General features: G+C 36.4%; 1 protein-coding gene across 1 annotated transcript in view; it reads left to right on the top strand.

The window, feature by feature from the left end:
• Positions 1-19,276, top strand: part of SPOCK3 (SPARC (osteonectin), cwcv and kazal like domains proteoglycan 3) — a 150,788-nt gene that overhangs the window by 79,084 nt on the left and 52,428 nt on the right. Inside the window, exon 4 of the mRNA XM_060778741.2 lies at positions 9,366-9,480. Coding sequence (XP_060634724.1) covers positions 9,366-9,480 — 115 coding nt within the window. The remainder of the gene's footprint in view (positions 1-9,365; positions 9,481-19,276) is intronic.

The following is a 19,276-nucleotide window of genomic DNA, read 5'->3' as shown; positions in this document are numbered from 1 at the left end:
TTACCATATTTAGAGCTTTTGCAGTTTTTATTATTTTTTTATCATAGTGTTAAAACATTTAGCAATAGGAAAGTTGTTCCAGAAATTTGGACTTGCATTTAATCACATTCAGCAATATAGCTATGAAACTTTCAATTAACTTTCTGCTACTGGTTTTTGTCTTCATACTGTTTGCTTACTGCACCTTGTACTAGCAGCACCTGGCAACCAAATCCTGGAAAAGATCTTGTTTGAAGAACTTAATGTTGTAAACTACTATATAGTTTAGCAAACACATTTTACAGTTATTGTATTTTACAGTAATACTATTATGTAATAATAGGACATTTACATGCCATTTCCCCCAGGTTTGGTTTGATTTGGACAGACATTTTAATGGTGGCTTGACATCACATCCCTTATCACATCCCTTACAAAATGGGCCAAAACCAATTAGTGTATTAAAAAGCCAACATTTCCTGTTCATTTTAAAGCTGCAAGAAAGTGTTCAGGATGCCAACATAACCTAGGTGTAAATTTTACATTTGATTAAATCTGCTCATAAATGCACATTCTAGAGCTAAAAGAAAGAAAGAAAGAAAGAAAGAAAGAAAGAAAGAAAGAGAGAGAGAGAAAAGGGAAAAGTACAATATGAACTATTAGTTCTGTAGGTACTTGATATTACCAATTAAGAATATAGATTTCATATATTTGTTTGATTAATTGTAGTGGGTTCACATGGCTATTGATAAATGATTATTGGTTTTTGAAGTCTTCATCAAACATATTGTTAAAATGCAATTTTTAAAATGTAGTGATATGTATTACTAGATAATTCAGAAAAATCAATGGCCCAAGACAAAAATCAAGATTGATTAAAAAAAACCTTTGGAAATGCAGTTCAGAACTTTTTATTGACCCCAAGGGTTTTTTGTGAAAGATATTTACACTTTATCTCCGATAAAGTGATGAAGAACCATAAAATCAGTGCTACTTTAATGGTAATATACCATACTTGGACTTAATGTTCAAGCCTTTATAATGCAAAGATTATGAAAAATTCTGAAAATGCTCACTCCAAGTAGAATAATATTTGATCTGTGAAATTTTAGGCTTCATTGCATTCTTAAACTACTATTTATTTTCCTCTTTCAATTCCTAATTTATAGGATAATCCATGTTTTATGCATATATAATGCTACACCGTAAGCCTAAAGATATGCATGCATATAATGAATTCATGTCCCGGCATTGAATATTCGCCGTTTATATGTTATACTCCGCCTTGAGTCTCTTTTGGGGTGAGAAGGGCAGAATATAAATGTTCTAAATAATAAATAAATAGGATAATACATGTATAATAATTTCTCCATGTATTGCATCATACTGCAACAGGACAAAACTGTATAGCTGTTATGTGTTTGGCTATTTTGACTTATGCCAGTGAGCTTGTAATTCATCATTTAATGGATCATTAGAGCCTTCTACTAAAGGAAAACCATGTTATTTAGTGTATGAAAATCTATCTTCTGAATTTTGGGAAGGAGACAGATGCTCTTCAGTTGGTGGAATGGACAGAGGAATACTTTTTCTTCCAGTTTTAAGTGGGACAACTGAGACTTTTTAGCTACAATTGGTTCCCCTGTTCCAAAACAAACACTTGGAATTAAGGGCCATGACATTAAATGTGATGTATGGGTGGGAGAAATGTTAAATAATGAGCTTACTTCAGTTGCGGGTAGATGCATTCTACACACCTGAGGAGAAGTGAGATAGCAACTCATTTCATTTTGGCAGCTGCACCCTAGCCAGTGATATAGAAGCTAATTTTGAAGTATAAATTCTCATTATAATACTTCTCACAGTTAATCTCAACAAAGAGTAGAAAATTCTGACAGCTGTGTTGAACTGTATTGACAGACCAGTTCTAGAACTTTTCATGTCCTCCAGGGAAAGATGTTACAAGAGCTTTTTAAGACCAAATCACCCCACCATTTTTTGCATAGTTACAGGCATAACTCACAACAACGTATTGTTGCTGGAAAAAATCCTTCTCTCTTAGCTACTGTGAAGATAGAAGCAAAGCTCAGAGGGAACAGGGAAACCTGACACGGTGACAGTTAACATCATTGTCAAAACTCACATCATTGTAATACTGTGAGCCCTGGCTCTTGTTTCACCACTGAACCTGGGTTCTAGTCTTGGATCAGTCAGGTAACTGATCTATGTCTTTCTTCACATGCCAACCGTAGGTGTTCCAAGGAGGCTGCTGACTGCTTAATTCCACCCCAGCTGGACAGCTTTAGATGGGGCGAAGCCATCAGGGCCCAAAGACAGCCTCCTTCCCATGCCCCCTTGAGCCGGTAGGTAATGAGAGGTAGCTTGGATAAGCCACCCTTTACCATTCTGATGACTGAGTGCTCACTAGTTTTAAACTGGGAACCAAAGAGCTGTAGAGGGTTCAGATGGAATAGACTGGAGGAAACTTTGTGACTTGTTGGTCCATGCAATAGCTAGCTAGATTTTGATTCTGCGCCTGTGCTGTATTTGCTTACTCTAACACTTTAGTGTAGATGGATATGCTTCTGTATCTCTAAATAATAACTACATTCACAGTATCCCTCCTATTCAAAGGAATGAAAACCATTTAGTGCTGCCTCGAACTTGCATTTAGAAAAATAGAGAACACATAATATCTTTTAAAAGAGAAATGAATGTGCATGAATGCAGAATAACATAGAAAACTGATCATTCCACACAAAGATAAATATTATCCATATCTTTCAAATCTGCTCTTCTGTTACCCTTTATGCTCAGCCAGCTAAGGTGATCTTCAAAGAAGAAAAAATATGTCACTGGACAAAGAAAGAGAGTGTTGCTGGTTACAATTTTATAGTTTTCTATCAGATCAGAAGTACGCAGATAAACTTAGCTTGACACAGTGGTGAATTCTTTACAGTGTGGAGGAAACAGAAACCAAGCTTTCAATGTCACTTTTAAAAGGTATATTCTCAATTCATCATAACTCCTTACTTTATCTTATCACATTAGGAAATACTCCATTTCTGAGACTGTTTGAGAATAATTTTGAATGGGTCCCATTACATGACACTTGTCCCATCCCATCAGTATTCCATCGGAATCTGTCTACAAAGCATCGTAGAAATGGATTATTTGCAGATATAATTCTAATAGTGTTTTTTTGAAATACTATGGAGTCTTCCAACACTGAGGTGTTGCTTTTGTTTGTGAAAAAATCTGTATGCATCCCACCAGCTATGGTACTTTTTAAAAGGTCATAGAGTGAAGTGGGGGTGTTTTGAATGGATTGGGAAGAGTCAGCCTTCTGTGGTGTGATGAGTCAAAGTGTAGCATTTCAGGTCACAAGAATAATAATAATCAGGTATAATGAGGAGAGTATGTCCGATTTCAATACTTTTATGCATCCAGTCCTAAAATAATATAGGATGCATACTGATATAAACTGATTATATCTCAATGTGATAAGGTCCTCACAATTAACAGTTCATTACATAGCTGTTACTGGTGGTATTGGGATAGGGTGTATCATCAGAAACCACCCATACCTGGGAAAGCATAGAACATTAAAAAAATAGTTTATCCTATATACTCACACATAAGTCTAGAAGTTTTATTCAAAATTTGACTGAAAAAAACCCCCGGTTCAATGTAAGTATTATATCTTTACTCTCTTCACTCTCATAAAAGAAGTATCTCATTCTCTGAGTAGAATGGCAAAATGCAAAGGCTTAATCCATCCTCAGAGAACCTAAAATAAATACTGACTCCTTCTACTCCATTGTGGCACCACTTCTGGCCTTTTCGAATGCCTGGGTAGGAAAATATTGGTGGCAGCCAGGGACAACTGGTCTTCTCAAACAACGCTGGCACTTACCCAGCTTTGTTTGACAGGACGCTCTGGCGTGGGATGGTCCATGAGGTCACGAAGAGTTGGAAGCGACTGAATGAATGAACAACAACATAAATTGTTTACAATGAACTTCAGGAATTAAGAAAACCTTGGATCCCTCAACTTCAAGTAATATGCATATAAATTGATCAAAGTATAGAGTCATAGCATTAGTATTCTCAATAAGCCATATGGAACAGTCTCTAGTTGCTATTCAAAACTGGAACAATAGTCCGTTGGTTTCACATTAATGTTTGTGTTTCGACTGCACAAGTTTTTTTCTTAGTATTTGTTTAAGCCATGGATGGTTGGATCTTGGATAAGGATCCCATAGACATGTGGAGCTTGTCTTACATTCATATGATTTTAGGTTTTAATTATTTCACTTAAGTCATTTTTCCAACTAAATTCCTGGTCGGTTGGTGTGGAATTAAGCAATTTCCTTAGGCTTCTGCTTCACTGGAAACAGAAAATGTATACATGTCTCATTTCTATATCATTATTCAGTGCAGAAGCGTGATGTTTCCACTTCTAATTTTTTTGCCTTTTCTCCATTCTTTCTACTTGTCTTGCTTCTTCACCTGAAGCAGTACCTAGGGATCAGTCAAACTATGTCCGTTGTTCAGCTGGCAAGATAAGCGGTATCGAATGCCCCGAGGCTATTTTTAAGATTCTGAAAAGCCCAGGGGCTGAACATTCTTTTGAAGCTTCCTTCCTTCTCAACATCCCCTGATTATGTTCAGTTGCAGTGTAAACTGTAGTTTAGTGTTACATATATCAGCCTTGTATTTGTTATGTTTCCTCCCCACCAATCTCCTCATTCTTTAGGGCTGTGGCCTAAAGGAGAAATATTGGCTCAGGGCTAACACTAAATTTGAAGATGAATGGGCTCTGTTCCCCTCAGTCTGCAAATATTTTAGAGGTGACATTCTAATGGAAAAGGATGAAGCCTTTTAACAATGCTGATGACATTGCCATTAATGTTATGTCTATTACTCTTTGGGGGAATTTATAGATTAGAATTAAATAGGATTAGTATCCAGTAGATTTGTATTAAAGAAGTCCATAGCTGATGTTCCTACCCAAAAACAATCAGATTCTTCTTATTTTCATTACTTTATGTCTTCAAGTACTTACTGATTTATGGTGAATCTTTTAAAGGGGTTTCTTGCCAATATTTATTCGAAGGGGGGTTGTCTTTGCTTTTATCTGAAGGTGAGAGAGTGTGACTTGCCCAGTAGGTTTTGATGACCAAGCAGGGATTTGAATCTTGCAGCCCTTCCACACAGCCATATAACCCAGAATATCAAGGCGGAATAACCCACAATATCTGCTTTGAACTGGAATATCTTTGTCCACACGGCCACAAATCCCAGTTTAAAGTAGATAATGTGGGATTTTATCCAGCTGTATGGAAGCGGTCTTAGTTGCCCGGAGTTATAGTCCCATGATAAAACCACTCTACCCCAGTGATTTCATTCAAAATACCAATTTTGTTTCTTGGTTAAATTCTTGGTTACATTTTGTTTCTTGGTTAAATCAATCAATATTTCTGTAAATGAAAGTGTTTGACTTGAAGCAGATATTTGTAGTTTTGGAATAGCTGATTCTGTGCCCCTGATATTACCTATAATCTCCATCCTACATCTGAGGCCACTATAAGGAATCTTTGGATCGCCAGATACTGATGAACCACTGTTACCATCATCATGAAATGTATGGAGTGTCATAGATTTCCAAGCCTTATTATAAACCTTTACCAACAGAAATCACTTTTTTTTTCATTGTAACATCTGAATTCATCTAAGAAGGGGCCAACTAAAGCAGAGTTTTTCAAATTGTGCTCCTCCAGATGTTTTGGACTTCAACTCCCACTATTCCTAAAGCTGGTAAACTGGCTGGGATTTCTGGATGTTGAAGTCCAAAAGACCTGGAGGAGCACAGTTTGTGAAACACTGAACTGAAGATATCCTGAAACATTTGGTGCTGTACCAACAATAGTTTGTAGGAAATGTCATTATTTTGATGTTGGTACAGCATTACATTGGTAAGCAAAGTAATTTAGTACAGAAACATTTATAGCACAATACATAGGGCACCTCTACATTAGCAAAAGTTTCCGGAGGAACTGGTTTATTTTAACCCAGTTCCTCCCAAGATTTTGACCTCACACCTCCCCACCAACCCAGGCTTTTGATGGGGGGAGTGGTTGGCTAGCCCCTCCTCTCCCCCCCCCCAAAAAAAAACTTACTCAGCCCCTCTGCTGAGTACTCCTGACATGCAAAAATGATGCATCAGGAGGTTGGAGGGGGAATTATCTATTACTGGCTTTAGGACTCGTTTATTCACTCAGTCACTTCCAACTCTTTGTGACCTCATGAACCAGTCCATCCCAGGGCTTGTGTAGAAGGGCTGATATTGGCAGATAAGGTGGATTAAACATATCATTGGTACCTTTGGGAAAATGACATATGAGATATGAGTGCACTACTCCCCCCCCCCCAGTTGTTTTTGTGCCTTGTGAGTCCATGGCAACCCTAAGGCAACTGATTCACAGGGTTTCCTTGGCAAAGTTTGTTCAGGAAAGGTTTGTCATTGCTGGCTTCTGTGGGTGAGAGAGTATGATGTACTTAGGCTCGCCCAGTAGGGTTCATGGGGATTCTATCCCTGTTACCCGGAGTTGTACTCTAATGCTCAAACCACGGTACCTCATTCTTCCCATTTTATATCAAGCCATAGAGAGATTTATGCAGGCCTCAAAACGTTGCTGGACTGTATTTCCTGGCATCCCTCCACATTGGTTAATGCTTGCTTGCTATAGCTGTTAAAGCTTACAATCCATCAACAGCTGGAAAGATGTATAATTCCCACCTGTGATATAAACATTAGTAAAATTAATCATAATGTTGATCATTGTGGGGTTTGGATTATAAAATGTCTCAGAATTATAGATCATATCTGACAGATTAATTTTAGGTTCATCAAATGAAGGAATAAAAAGTAACAAAAGTCTTCTGAATAGAATACTTACTGAAAAGAGATGAGAGAAATATGTATAATTTCTGAAAAGTAATTATTTCTCATATACATCCAGATCTAAAACATTTTGTAGCTCACATAATTATACTTAAGATCCAACTTCTTAGCTTATTTTTTATTTTAATTTCAAAGATTAAAAAAGATAACACCTCCTTTAATCTGTGATGTGGGCTTCCCAGAAAACAACTGTGGTGTGGGTTTTCCAGAAAAAGTAGAACTAGAAAATATTCTGCTGTTTTAACAAATCTGATTTAGTACAATCTATATACTTTCAAAGCTTTATTTGGAAGTCATTTTCTTGGACTACTGAAACCATTTAAAGACAATACAATTTATTTACCTTATATTTAATGAACATCTGAAAAAATGCTCCTTTTTAAAAGGTCATATAACTAAAGAGAGCTGTACTTGATATATGTTAGACCAGGCTTTTCACCTTCTTTTGTTATAACACCTTCAGTTTCATTCTGCACAACATCACACTTCAATTTCAAGCTGATTCAGTACAAGTAATTGAATGTTTTATTTCACTAAAGGATGTGTGTGAGTCTTTGGGCACAGGAAACACACCACATTTTGTCTTGCCTCCTTGTACTTGTAACTAATTTAAAAGGAAGAGACTTTATGAAATAAAAACAAGCTTAGCACCGTGTTCATTTTTTCATCTGAGCACCAGTGCTTGTAATGCTTGTCTCTCGAGAATAACTAGAACTTCATATCCCATTTTAGCCCATCTAACATGATTGATTGCAGTTAAGCAACCCCGACATTTATGGATAAACACAGATACATCTGTAGAAAAAAATGTAGTTGCAAATGTAGATAAAAATGTAAATGTAAATATATACAGTGGTGTGGAAAATTTTCCATGGGGAAAATATAACTTCAGAAATTTCCCCCCAAGTAATTTTTCACCCACGTTTCTGGATAGCTATAAACTATAATCAAAATTATTAATAGTAATAAAGTATTAAGGTATGGCAAAAAGTCTAATCATGATAACAAATCCCTCCATAAATTAATGTGCATTCAGGGAGGATAGTAAATATTCTTTCCATTAATATGAACATTAACATATACCTGAGGCAGGGATCTGCCCTATCTTTTCTCCGTGGAAGCAACAATGTTATTTTTTAAGAAAGTTTCCTAGGCTTCTCCTCCAGAAAGGGCTCTGCTGGGAACTTGCTGTCCCAGCAACACTTGCATTGGGTGGACACTGAAAAGTCTCCTCAAACAATGATAGGAGTTGAAGTTTTTCTCTCTCTGTTTCTCAGACAATAAAAAACCTGGTTGTGTTCATGGTCTGATAGGCCAGGTATTGACACAACTGGCCACTACAATTCCCAGAACCTTATTTTGCAGTTTGTCTTATTTTTAAAAATGTTATGGTTAAAACTTAAAATAATTCTTTAAAAAGCAGTTGATTGGTTAATTGTTTTGAAATTTGACAGGCCTGCAGTTGTAAATGGGGTCTAAAACTGATGTAGGTTTCATGCAGATAGGCCTTAAAATGCCTGAGGATTGAACCTTTAAAGTTTTTCATTGAAGCCAATGGTCCGAAACTTTGCTGAATGAAAATGGCAACACCCCTCCCCTTTTGAGTAACTTCCCAGTAAACAGAATAAGGTGTCAGTTGACAGCAGACTTTTGGCCAAATTGCACACCTCTAGTCTGCACACAATGTTTCTGTTCCAAAGGCTGACTATAACAAGTGGGTAAAAATACAGTTTTATTAGGGGTTTAGAATTCTTAGAGGTATTGCATCTAAATATTTTATAACATGTGTGTTGCACAGTCTTTTGAAAATTATTGCTTGTCAAAAGAGTTCATGTATTAGTTAAAATTTACTAATTTTTGTACAAATTTGGTAAATGTAGAAACTAACATAATTCAAGTTACAGAGAATGTGATAAAGAAAGATACGCTACTTTTGAAATTTTTAGGATAGAGCGGTTTGAACAACCCTCCTGTTTTGACCTTCTGTTAATATAAGTCAACTAATGAAATCAAGGTTTGATTTTTACATAACAAAAAGTGTGCCAATTGAAGCACAAGATTCTACGTAAGTTAGCTGTATCCATGGATTAAATCATATGAACTGAAATATTACCAAAAGAACCCTAAACCATTACAGGAAAGTCCACGCTGGAAACAGTAATAGCAAGAAATATATTTAGGATGCAGTTAAGTACATTCTTAACCATGCTTAGGTACTATTACTTCAGTGGTTCTAACTCTGCTGGATAACAGCAATCAGCTGAGCACAGATTTTTTTATGGTTTTTCTAATATAAAAAGCACTTAAGACTCCCCAGTGAGGAATTCACAATTTTACTGTGTGCAGAGATTTAGATGCCTTAAGAATTGCTATGCATCTGTAGAAAAGATTTTAAAATATTCTCTACAATTGTTTTTAGCTTTAGACCCAGCTAAAGATCCATGCTTAAAGATGAAATGTAGTCGACATAAGGTGTGCGTTGCTCAAGATCAACAAACTGCTGTATGCATTAGCCATCGGAGACTGACACACAGGTAACTATGCCCATATTATTGGTCAGTTAACAGTAAGTCGGACAATGTATTGTTAACCACTACATGTTTACCGTGTCTGATATCCAAAGATTTAACTCAATAGGCCCTCTGACCTTTAACCTGTATATATTCTAACACATGTTGTCTGTAACCATCCCGCAATTTAATGTGGAAATTGCTCTTGTTTTTGTTGGTAGGGTTAAGATAAGTCCCCAAAGTTGTAAATGGTAAGCAAATACAGACTATATCACTTGTGTGTTCTATCTCGAGTAAAGTAATAATTCTCTTTTCCCACTGGTAATACAATAACCTACTGCACAATGATAATAAATGTTTAAACTGCTTTATGATACTGGAAAAAACAGAAAGCATCTTAGTAATTCTCTTCTCTTTTGTCAACATAATCTGAAGACACACTATACATTTTATTGTGTGTCAGGGAAATCTGTACTGTAGTTTGATTTCTGTAATTGCTAGGAAGAGCAATTCTACCACAACATGTCCTCATTGCCTTGTCTGTGCTACCTTATATCTTCTAATTGACAGTGGAAAATGTTTGGGTGGTGCTAAGTGAAGTGCCTAACCTCACTAACCCCAAACAGTAGGCAGTGGACGATATCTGAAAAGTTCCGTTTTGCAGACTGAAGATAAACTGGATAGTTTTTCCTGCAGCTTATACAATATACGTGTTTAGACTGAATTATCTGTAGTGGCTTCAGCAAAGAACAGTGATTTAGTCTCAATCTATGCTTCCATATAATGCAGTTTCTGAATCCAGATCATCTGCTTTGAACTAGATCATATACATTTACACTAACATATAATCCAGTTCAAAACGCATAATCTGGATCCAGAAAATAGATTATATGGTAGTGTAGATGGGGCCTTAGCGGTCACATCATTGTTGCCTCTTCTCCTGAGAATTACCATGGAAAGTATATTCTTATATATTCCAATATAATTCACTCCCTCAGGTAGGGCACAGGAAAGTGCAACATGCACAGAGCCCCTGAACCTCAATTTTGCACCCTCTCGTGTCTCCATAAGACCTACCCTAAGCTTTTTCCTGATGATTTTCAACTGTTTTTGTTCTTCTTCCAAATGGGCAAAATAACTGAAAACACACCATAATACATATCTGGACCTACATGGTAATTGGTGCTGAAGAGGAAGGCCTCCAGGGATAGAGATCAGAGATTACTGCGTGTGGCTCTACACACCATGATGCTGCATACCCAAAGGTTTAACATATATTGTAAGCATTCTAGAGATGACAAGATGCTGAATTTGAGAGGAGTGGTGGAGCCAGAAGCTTGGCCCACACTCCCTCTCCCAGTGCAGTATGAGGAGTGCCCAAGTTTGTCTTCTAATAAATGACCAACTGGGGGTCAACCCAGTTGTTGGAAATCTCTTAGGACTTGGGTGTTTCAGCCAAGGGAAGGGTTGACATCTGACCTAAGCTGGATCAGCACAATGTTGCCCCCATCTCCCCACTCCCTGCAAAAGAATACATGTAATCAATCACCAAATGCTGACCAGACTCTTCTGATGTCTCAGAAATTAGATGGTGTGGCCTGCAGCAGATGAGGGGAATTGTCCTTCGTCCCTTCATAGTTGCCCAATCCTATCCCCAGGTATACAATAGAAGACTCATTCTTACATAGGAATTTCATAATTACCGGACATATGATTGCAGATACAGTGTAGGGACTAAAAAATCACATACATGGGAAATATATGCATTTTAACAGTGTAATTTGAGTTTGTGGGTGGTGCACATAGTACATTGATAAAATGAACACTGCAATACTCATGGTATGGTAACAACACACTTGTTATGTTTCAAATGCATGCCAAAATCTGGTATTAATTTCATGGTGTGTTTGTTTGCTTATGTCCACCTTAGTTGAAATTATTTTAACATAAAGATGTTTCTAACTGCTCAGAATGGCATATTTCCTGAGTCAATGCATATCATGTAAAAGAGCAATATGTTAATTTTAGTTTGTAAATGTTTTCCCCTTGGGATTTCTAAACCTAGTGAGGCAGTCTAGAAGCCACTCTTCTTGAAAGACAAGGTTATCCTTGAGGCCAAACCGGTGCCTATCAAGTTATGTTAATGTCTTCGTTGTTGTTCATAATAATTTTAAAATATTTAAATATATTCCTTTATTCTGGTGCTTTTCCTTTGACAAATTTCTTTCCAATAATGCAGCTGCTCTAACAAATAACAAAAAAACCCAAACCCCTTTCAATTTAAGGGAACACATTTTCTTGCCAGATCCTGAAGTTTATGCCATCATTGGCGACTGGTACAAACAATTCTCAAAATAGATAGTTTTAATTGAGCACAGCTGCACTGCTTTGGGAAGCATATCAGTTTCCCTCCGTTTTTCTTTTCTTTGCAAAATACCAGCCTGGTTTACATATAAATTACAGGTTTAATAAACTTAAACACAATTTGCTATTAGTAATCTTCTTTCTTATTAGAGGGGAATTATGCATCTGGACCATTTTCATTCATTTTCATTACCTACAGAACCTAAAGATCTCTGTATATAGAGCTGGAAGTCAGTGGAAGTCAAAAACTCTTTTCCTTTTTGGGAATGTAAAGCGCTGCAGTTTCTTGCAGGTTAGGCTCGATGTCCTGTGCATGTTAGGGAATGTTGCAGTAATAATATATCAGAAAGGTTTGGTTGAAGAATTACTGACCTGTTTGTTTTCCCACTCATCTTCTGCTGTTTGTTCAAACTGTTGGTATTATTTTTGTTGAAGCAGAAGTGTATGTACACTAAATTATATGTATAATTGTTTTTAATAATATCAAATCTATTTGTGCTCATACTTAAGAAAAAAATAGGATGGAATATTTTAGGCACTACATTAGAGTCTTGCTTATCCAACCATCACTCATTCAACATTCTATATTATCTAACACAGTCTGCCTCCCACCTGGATGCACAGCTGTTTCAATACATTGCAATGTTTTGGTTCTAAATTTGTAAATACTCTAATTACTATATAATGTTACCATGTATTGAACTGCTCTTTCTGTCAATTTGTTGTAAAACATGTTTTGGTGCTCAATTTGTAATATCATAATGTAATTTGATGTTTAATAGGCTTTTTCTTAATTCCCCCCTTATTAGCCAATATTTTCGCTTATCCAACATTCTGCCGGGCCATTTATGTTGGATAAGCAAGACTCTACTATATATGCATTTTCAGCTTAAGAAGGCATTTTGAATTTTCAACTGCCACATCTGATACGCCATTTCCTTTCACATTAATTTTTCATACTTTCAAAAGAGTACTATATGTAAAAATAAATAAAATATGGGTAGTTTGAGTGAGACACTTTATCATCCTCAATCTTTTGGACATCAGATATGTGGCATGAGATGAAGCCTATTTGTGCCATGTCAGTTCACATTCTTGATAATTTGTGGGCGGTCGAGGTAGATGATGGGATCAGTTTGACTCTCACTGTGATGTACTCTTCCATTTTGACAAATCTATTCAGATATTAATGACAGCCTAACTCTCATAACCAAATGAAAGCTGGTTTGTAGATATGGTCCAAATATTAAGGGTGTTTCTATGAGTTGTTTCCTAATGTCATCCAGATTTGAAGTTGGTTTGAGAGCTCAAGCTAGCAAACTGGAACATTTCTGTAATGATACTCCTTGTGGAAGATCTAGTTTGCTTTTGGGAATTTGAAACCCTTCTGGTAATCTTAAAAGCATTTCATTATTGTCTTCTACTGTGATCCCTTAGCTTGGAAAATATCAATAGAAAAGTATTGCAGAATAGCTTTTGCTGGCTGTATCAGATTGAAACAATTTGTTTGCCAGAAGAACAAGTCCCAGATAAATATTTTCTCATAAACTATTATTCTGCTCAATCTCCCTTGTATGTTTTGGATACTAGTCATAGATTGGAATTGCTCTGACTTGCAAAGTAGGACACTGAAGATTGTTCAAACATTTAACTCTTTACGTTCCTGCGTTTCCATTCTTTTAACTTTGCCCTTCACCCTTCATTTGGGTGGTAAGATCACATTTATAAATGTTTCATAGAAGTTTGTAGTTGCTACAATACTAGAAATTTGGATACTGTCATTTATTTCAGTCTCATAGTGTGATTCCTCCCCCTCATTGACAGGGGCTATTGTAAAGGAAAGGTTATTATATTTATATGATTATATGAACAGAAATATATTTATATTATATTTATATGATTATATGAACAGCATCATTATCTCTATATATAGTCTCATATAAAAACAAATTGACTTTTTATGTGTCTGTGTCTGTTTATATGTTCATGTATAGCTTAGAAATAGAGTGATTTCTCATGTTACATTATTTACAAATATCTTTAAGGTCACACTCACCAATATAGAGAGCAAATTCGAAAAATTAACGAGATCACATAAATCTTGTCCATCTGACTGAGGTCCCTTCTAGACACACCCAAAATGTAGCACCTATCTTGCTTTTGCCTGAGGCATCCCAATGGCACCTCAGGTGAAAGCAAATTAGACTGGGGTTAGCTACCTCTCAAGGGAAAGCCTGGAGTTTGGGTTGAGGGTGGGGCTGAAATCTAGGACATAGTGGGAAATTTCAGTCTACTTCCTCCTGGGGTTTCGGGCAGTGTTGAAGGGCTCCTAGTGACCATCACAACCCTCTTTTCATGTGATTGTGGCAATAAGTGAAAGACAGGAGTATGAATCCCAACTGTATTTTTCTTTCACTGTGAAAAATGATTAGTGACCTGGAGACCAAGGTTTGAATTCCAACTCAGCTACAAAAATGCACTGGGTGACCTTGAGCATGTCACTCTCAGGGCGCTCCTACACAGGCCTTTAGTCCAGAGTATAAAGACCCTCTTCATACTGCTGCAAAGTCTCCACCTGGCATCCGCATTAATCCAGAACTATCTAATCTATGGGATATCCATTGGAGGTTTTTCACTGTTCTTCCCCCCACATAGGTGCAGTGATGTACTGTAGTGCATGTATGGAGTGCAAGAGTGCCCAGGGTTTTGAAATACTGTTATGCACTATTGCTGTCCAAACCAGCATACTGCATGAAAAAACTCAACAAGTCTCAAATTTTCTGCGAGCCTGGAATTATTTATTAATATGTTATGATGTTTATGTTTTAATTATTGTGTGAGTTTATTGTTTGATTTGGTTGTATGTTTATCATTATCTGTATTGTGTTTTTTTTCTGTTGTATGCTTCCCTGAGTCCTTTTGGGCAGAGGGGTGGAACATAAATAAAGCTGTTGTTGTTGTTGTTAACTTGTTATCGCAATAAGTCAGTGCTTAAATTCACACTATAGCAATAAATAGCAAAATGTGCTTTGTTTGTTAATAGTCAATAGAGTTTGTTTAAAAGCCTTCTTTGAATGTGTCGGGGTTGCTTTGAATGCAATTTTCCTTTCTTGGCAGGGAGTTGGACTGGATTGCCCACAAGGTCTCTTCCAACTCTATGATTGTATTCTATGGTCCTAAGTAAAGTATGTGATGTGAACAGGTGGAACTATCTATGTATACCTTCCAACATTTGATGGAAGGTTGCAAAGATAGTGCTTCCATCAGATGACATGTACACATGTAAAAGTAAGTACTGTTTGCAATAAAGTTGACAAAAACCATTAAAGAGGAAGAACACACACCTTGGAAAGTCTGTAACAATTTGCTGTACTATGAGTCTGCAGCAATGGTTCCCAACCTTTGGTTCTTCAGGTATTTTGGATCCCAACTCTCAGAAATTCCAGCCTTATTAGCTTTTCATAGAATCATAGAATCATAGAATCAAAGAGTTGGAAGAGACCTCATGGGCCATCCAGTCCAACCCCCTGCCAAGAAGCAGGAATATTGTATTCAAATCACCCCTGACAAATGGCCATCCAGCCTCTGCTTAAAAGCTTCCAAAGAAGGAGCCTCCACCACACTCCGGGGCAGAGTGTTCCACTGCTGAACGGCTCTCACAGTCAGGAAGTTCTTCCTAATGTTCAGATGGAATTGTGGGAACTGAAATCCAAAACACCTGGAGGACCAAAAGTTGGGAACCACTATCTATAGGGGAGGAGAAAAATCTGCCTCTTCCTCTCCTTCCCCTAAGTTAATTGAGTGCAAAGTGTTTTCTTTAAGAAGCAGCCAAAAAAATGGGATATCGGACAGTGAACCAGGATGGTCCCTTCCAAATCTGGTTAGTTAGAGGATATATTTATCTTTTCCCATAAGAAAAAGGTTTAGTAACTGGCATTTTTCTTTGCTTAAAATATATAAAAGTGCAAACTAATTGTTGAAACCCAAATCAAATTGCTTTTCTGAATGAAAAGCAATTCATTAAATCTATTGAATTTACAAAGTCTTATTTCATCATTCAGCAGTTGAGTCAGTCTGTGTAGTTTGGACCAGCAATTGGATTTAGCCCTAAGAGTATATTTATCTATAATTCATAGTGACTCCACTCAATGACTTTTTGTTAATAATGAGAGATCAATGCAGGGACTGCTAAGCTCTGAACATTGCTTATAGTTATCTTCTAAGCAGACTTTTTCTTCTAAAGGTATGCTTGTATTTTACTGAAAGTGCAATTGCTGACCCACCATGGGAATAATGAGACTAGACACAGATATTTGCATTAAATAGGGCCACTTTATTAACCTATTCAAATGAAAACTGTTTGGCTTTTTCTCCAAAAAGTATAATTAATTATTGTGTGAACTACAAAATTCAGCAAATGTCATAATTAAAGTTTCACTTGTCAACTGGCAGGAAATTATGTAAAATATTACTTTATTGTCATTTTTACCCAATACTATCAGTAAAACCTGAATTTTAATTAAAAAAATCTGATTTCTTTTTAAATGAGTCTTGATCTTTTCTTATTTTTGTGAAAGCTGTAAAACTTAAAAAGCCCTCCAGGAAAACTAGATTTGCTAAAACAAGGTGACTCTTCAGAAAAGCTTGTGCCCTTAATTAAAAATCTTGCCTTGGTAACAGAAGTCCATGTAGCAACACATAAAATTTCAATAGGAACCATACAGGCAAAGAGCCTCAATTGTCTAGAATGTGAACTTTAGACTGAATGTAACTAATTAGTATTATTTTTATTAATTGCTTTAACAGGTTGCACATTAGAGATAGAAAGGGAGAAGCAGAGTAGAAGAAAAACTAGGAATAAAAAGAAAAAAGTACATATGTTGAACAATCGTACTCCTCCAATAATTCAACTTGAATCATACTTCAAAGTGATGTTTATCTTTATTTTGAAGTGTTGATTTAAAATTTCCACAGTGCACATGCAACCCAGAGGCTTGGGGAACTTATAAGGATTATAGTGCATTAGCTAAAGGAGAAATATCTTATTTTACCCTGGGTTCTTGATCCTCTCAGCTGCTCTATATAATGTAGAATATAATAGTATCGTTGTTGCAGACAGAATGTTTTGGAATACTTTGTTGGCTCTGTTCCTGTTTGAATTCATGCCAGTGCATGAGGAAATGAAGGAACAATGCACGACTAATGGCAGACTGAATCTTGAAGGGATCCCCTTCCCCCTTTTATTTCATTCAGGGATCTTGAATCATTCTGCTATTGTGCCACTACATATGGAACTTGGTTGGCTTAAGCACATGGATCTGGCCATGAGTTAACTTGTCACCCTTTGCTTTATGAATGAAGATTTTACCTAAAATGTGTATTCCACCAATGGTCTAGCAGGGTTTACTTTATTTTATACTGTGCTGAACTACAGAATTAAATTTAAATACTTAAAGTTATAAGTATTTAGATATATCACAAAACAGCATCACAACATGATCTAGTTTAAAATATAGAAAGCCAAACCGTTCACAGTTATGTGATAACAATATTCCTTTTCAGTTATGCTCTCCCTCCTTCCCTCTTCCCATAGGCATAGTTTAGACATATTGCATAGATGTTGGAAACAAGGCTATTTAGAGTGTCATCATTTCCTATTCTAACTCCTCTGCTGTCTGAAAAAGCCAGCTGGTGCAGTTGAGTCCCTTCTTGGATTTTTTCAGTCTGATTCATTATTGTGCTGTGTACTTCTGTACCAAAACATTTAATCATTCTTGTGCTCCAAGCTCTATTGAATCCGGTGAAAGCGTTCTGTTTCTCTGCATAATTTGTGTTGCCAGTTTGCCACCTTGGAAAAGTTTCAAGCTTGTTGTATTATCTATGTTTGTTTGCACAGGAAGTGATGCTGCACGTAGGCTGAATTTACAGTAATTCTTTTGTAATGGGCTAATGAGCAGGACTGCTTTAGTCACAATGGCAACATTATATAGCTTTGATTAGTGAAATTACTGTGGAACTGTGGAATTGCAACAGTTTAATGCTACCCCACAAAAAATCCCTTCATCCTTATACACACATATAAAATAATCCTATAGAAAAAAGATTTGGTCAATAGCACTTTACAGTTGCTTGAAAAGAACATGTTGGAGGAACTGAGAAGTAGAGCATATGTGAATGTATTGAGGGAGCGTTGATACTCTGCTTTATTTAACACAACAGTATCTTTGTGATTGCTAGTTTAAGGAACAAAATACAGTTCCTGCATAAATATAAAGTGCTACTCATACTGGTGGTATAAAAAGCACAGTGCAGGGTAGTTGTGCTATTTTATGGTTTTCCTGAGAATGATGGAAGTTAAGCATAAATAAAAGAACTGAGCCACATGGGATTTTTTTTCCTGCTTTCTAGTAATTTGTGCAGATACTAATGGGAAGTAAGGTAATAAAGTATGAGAGAACTATTGTGGTCCTAGATTGTTAAAAGCTGTATTAGCCAGAGGTCCATGAAAATCTTGGACCTTTTGCGACTTTGAATGAGAAGCTCATTCAAAGCACTATTTGGAGACATGGAGGGTTTGTTCAAATGTAGGCTACCTTTTATTGAATTTTTTTCCTTGACATTACAGACCAGGGTTCAAATCCCTACTTGATCAAGGAAACCCACTAAGGCAAATCACACCCTCTCAGCCTTGGAGGAAGACCAAGAAAACCTCATGATCAATTTGTCTTAGGGTCACTATAAGTCAGAAATTATTTGAAAGCACACAGAAAATACAACAACTGAAAATTCCAACTTTTAAGACAGATAATCATTTTCAAGTAATTAGGGTATTCTTAAAAGTGTAGTTTTCTTCTTCTCTCTCTATTTCTCTATTTTTGTAGAACGAATGTAAAACAGTTTGCATACAATGCACCTAAATTGTACAATTAAAATTTACTACATATTTTGACATGTATTTGATTTTTTTAAAAAAAGAATAAACCTGTCCTATGATTTAATAGAGGGATAAATAGACAGCATAAAATTAGTAGAATACCCAAAGATAATAAGTCAGCATTGTTTCAGCCCCCATAGTTATTTTTTCAAAGAGTCTTACTGTTGCTGGAAAATATATATAGAAGTTCAGGGAAACTGTAACTGCAGATGAAGTTGGGCATTAATTCTCATGAGCCCTAGCTAGTGTGGCCTGTGCTGAGGAATGATGAAAGTAGTAGGTCAACAGGTTATGAAATGAAACAGGTTCACAGCCCTTGGTGTATCCATTCACACTATGGAATTATAGTGCTATTATTCTACCACCGTGGTCCTACCCTTTCAAATCCTGGGGTTGGTAGTCTGGCGGGAATGGCTGGGCATTCTAAATACAAATTCCAGGATTTATAGGACAGAATCAGTACAGTTGAAATGGAATGTTCTTGTTATTGTTTTGTGTCGTCACATCGTTTTTGATGTATGC

The sequence above is a fragment of the Anolis sagrei genome, chromosome 5, assembly GCF_037176765.1.
Source record: "Anolis sagrei isolate rAnoSag1 chromosome 5, rAnoSag1.mat, whole genome shotgun sequence".
NCBI classification, from domain to species: Eukaryota; Metazoa; Chordata; class Lepidosauria; order Squamata; family Dactyloidae; genus Anolis; species Anolis sagrei.
This window is presented reverse-complemented; position numbering and strand designations above follow the sequence as displayed.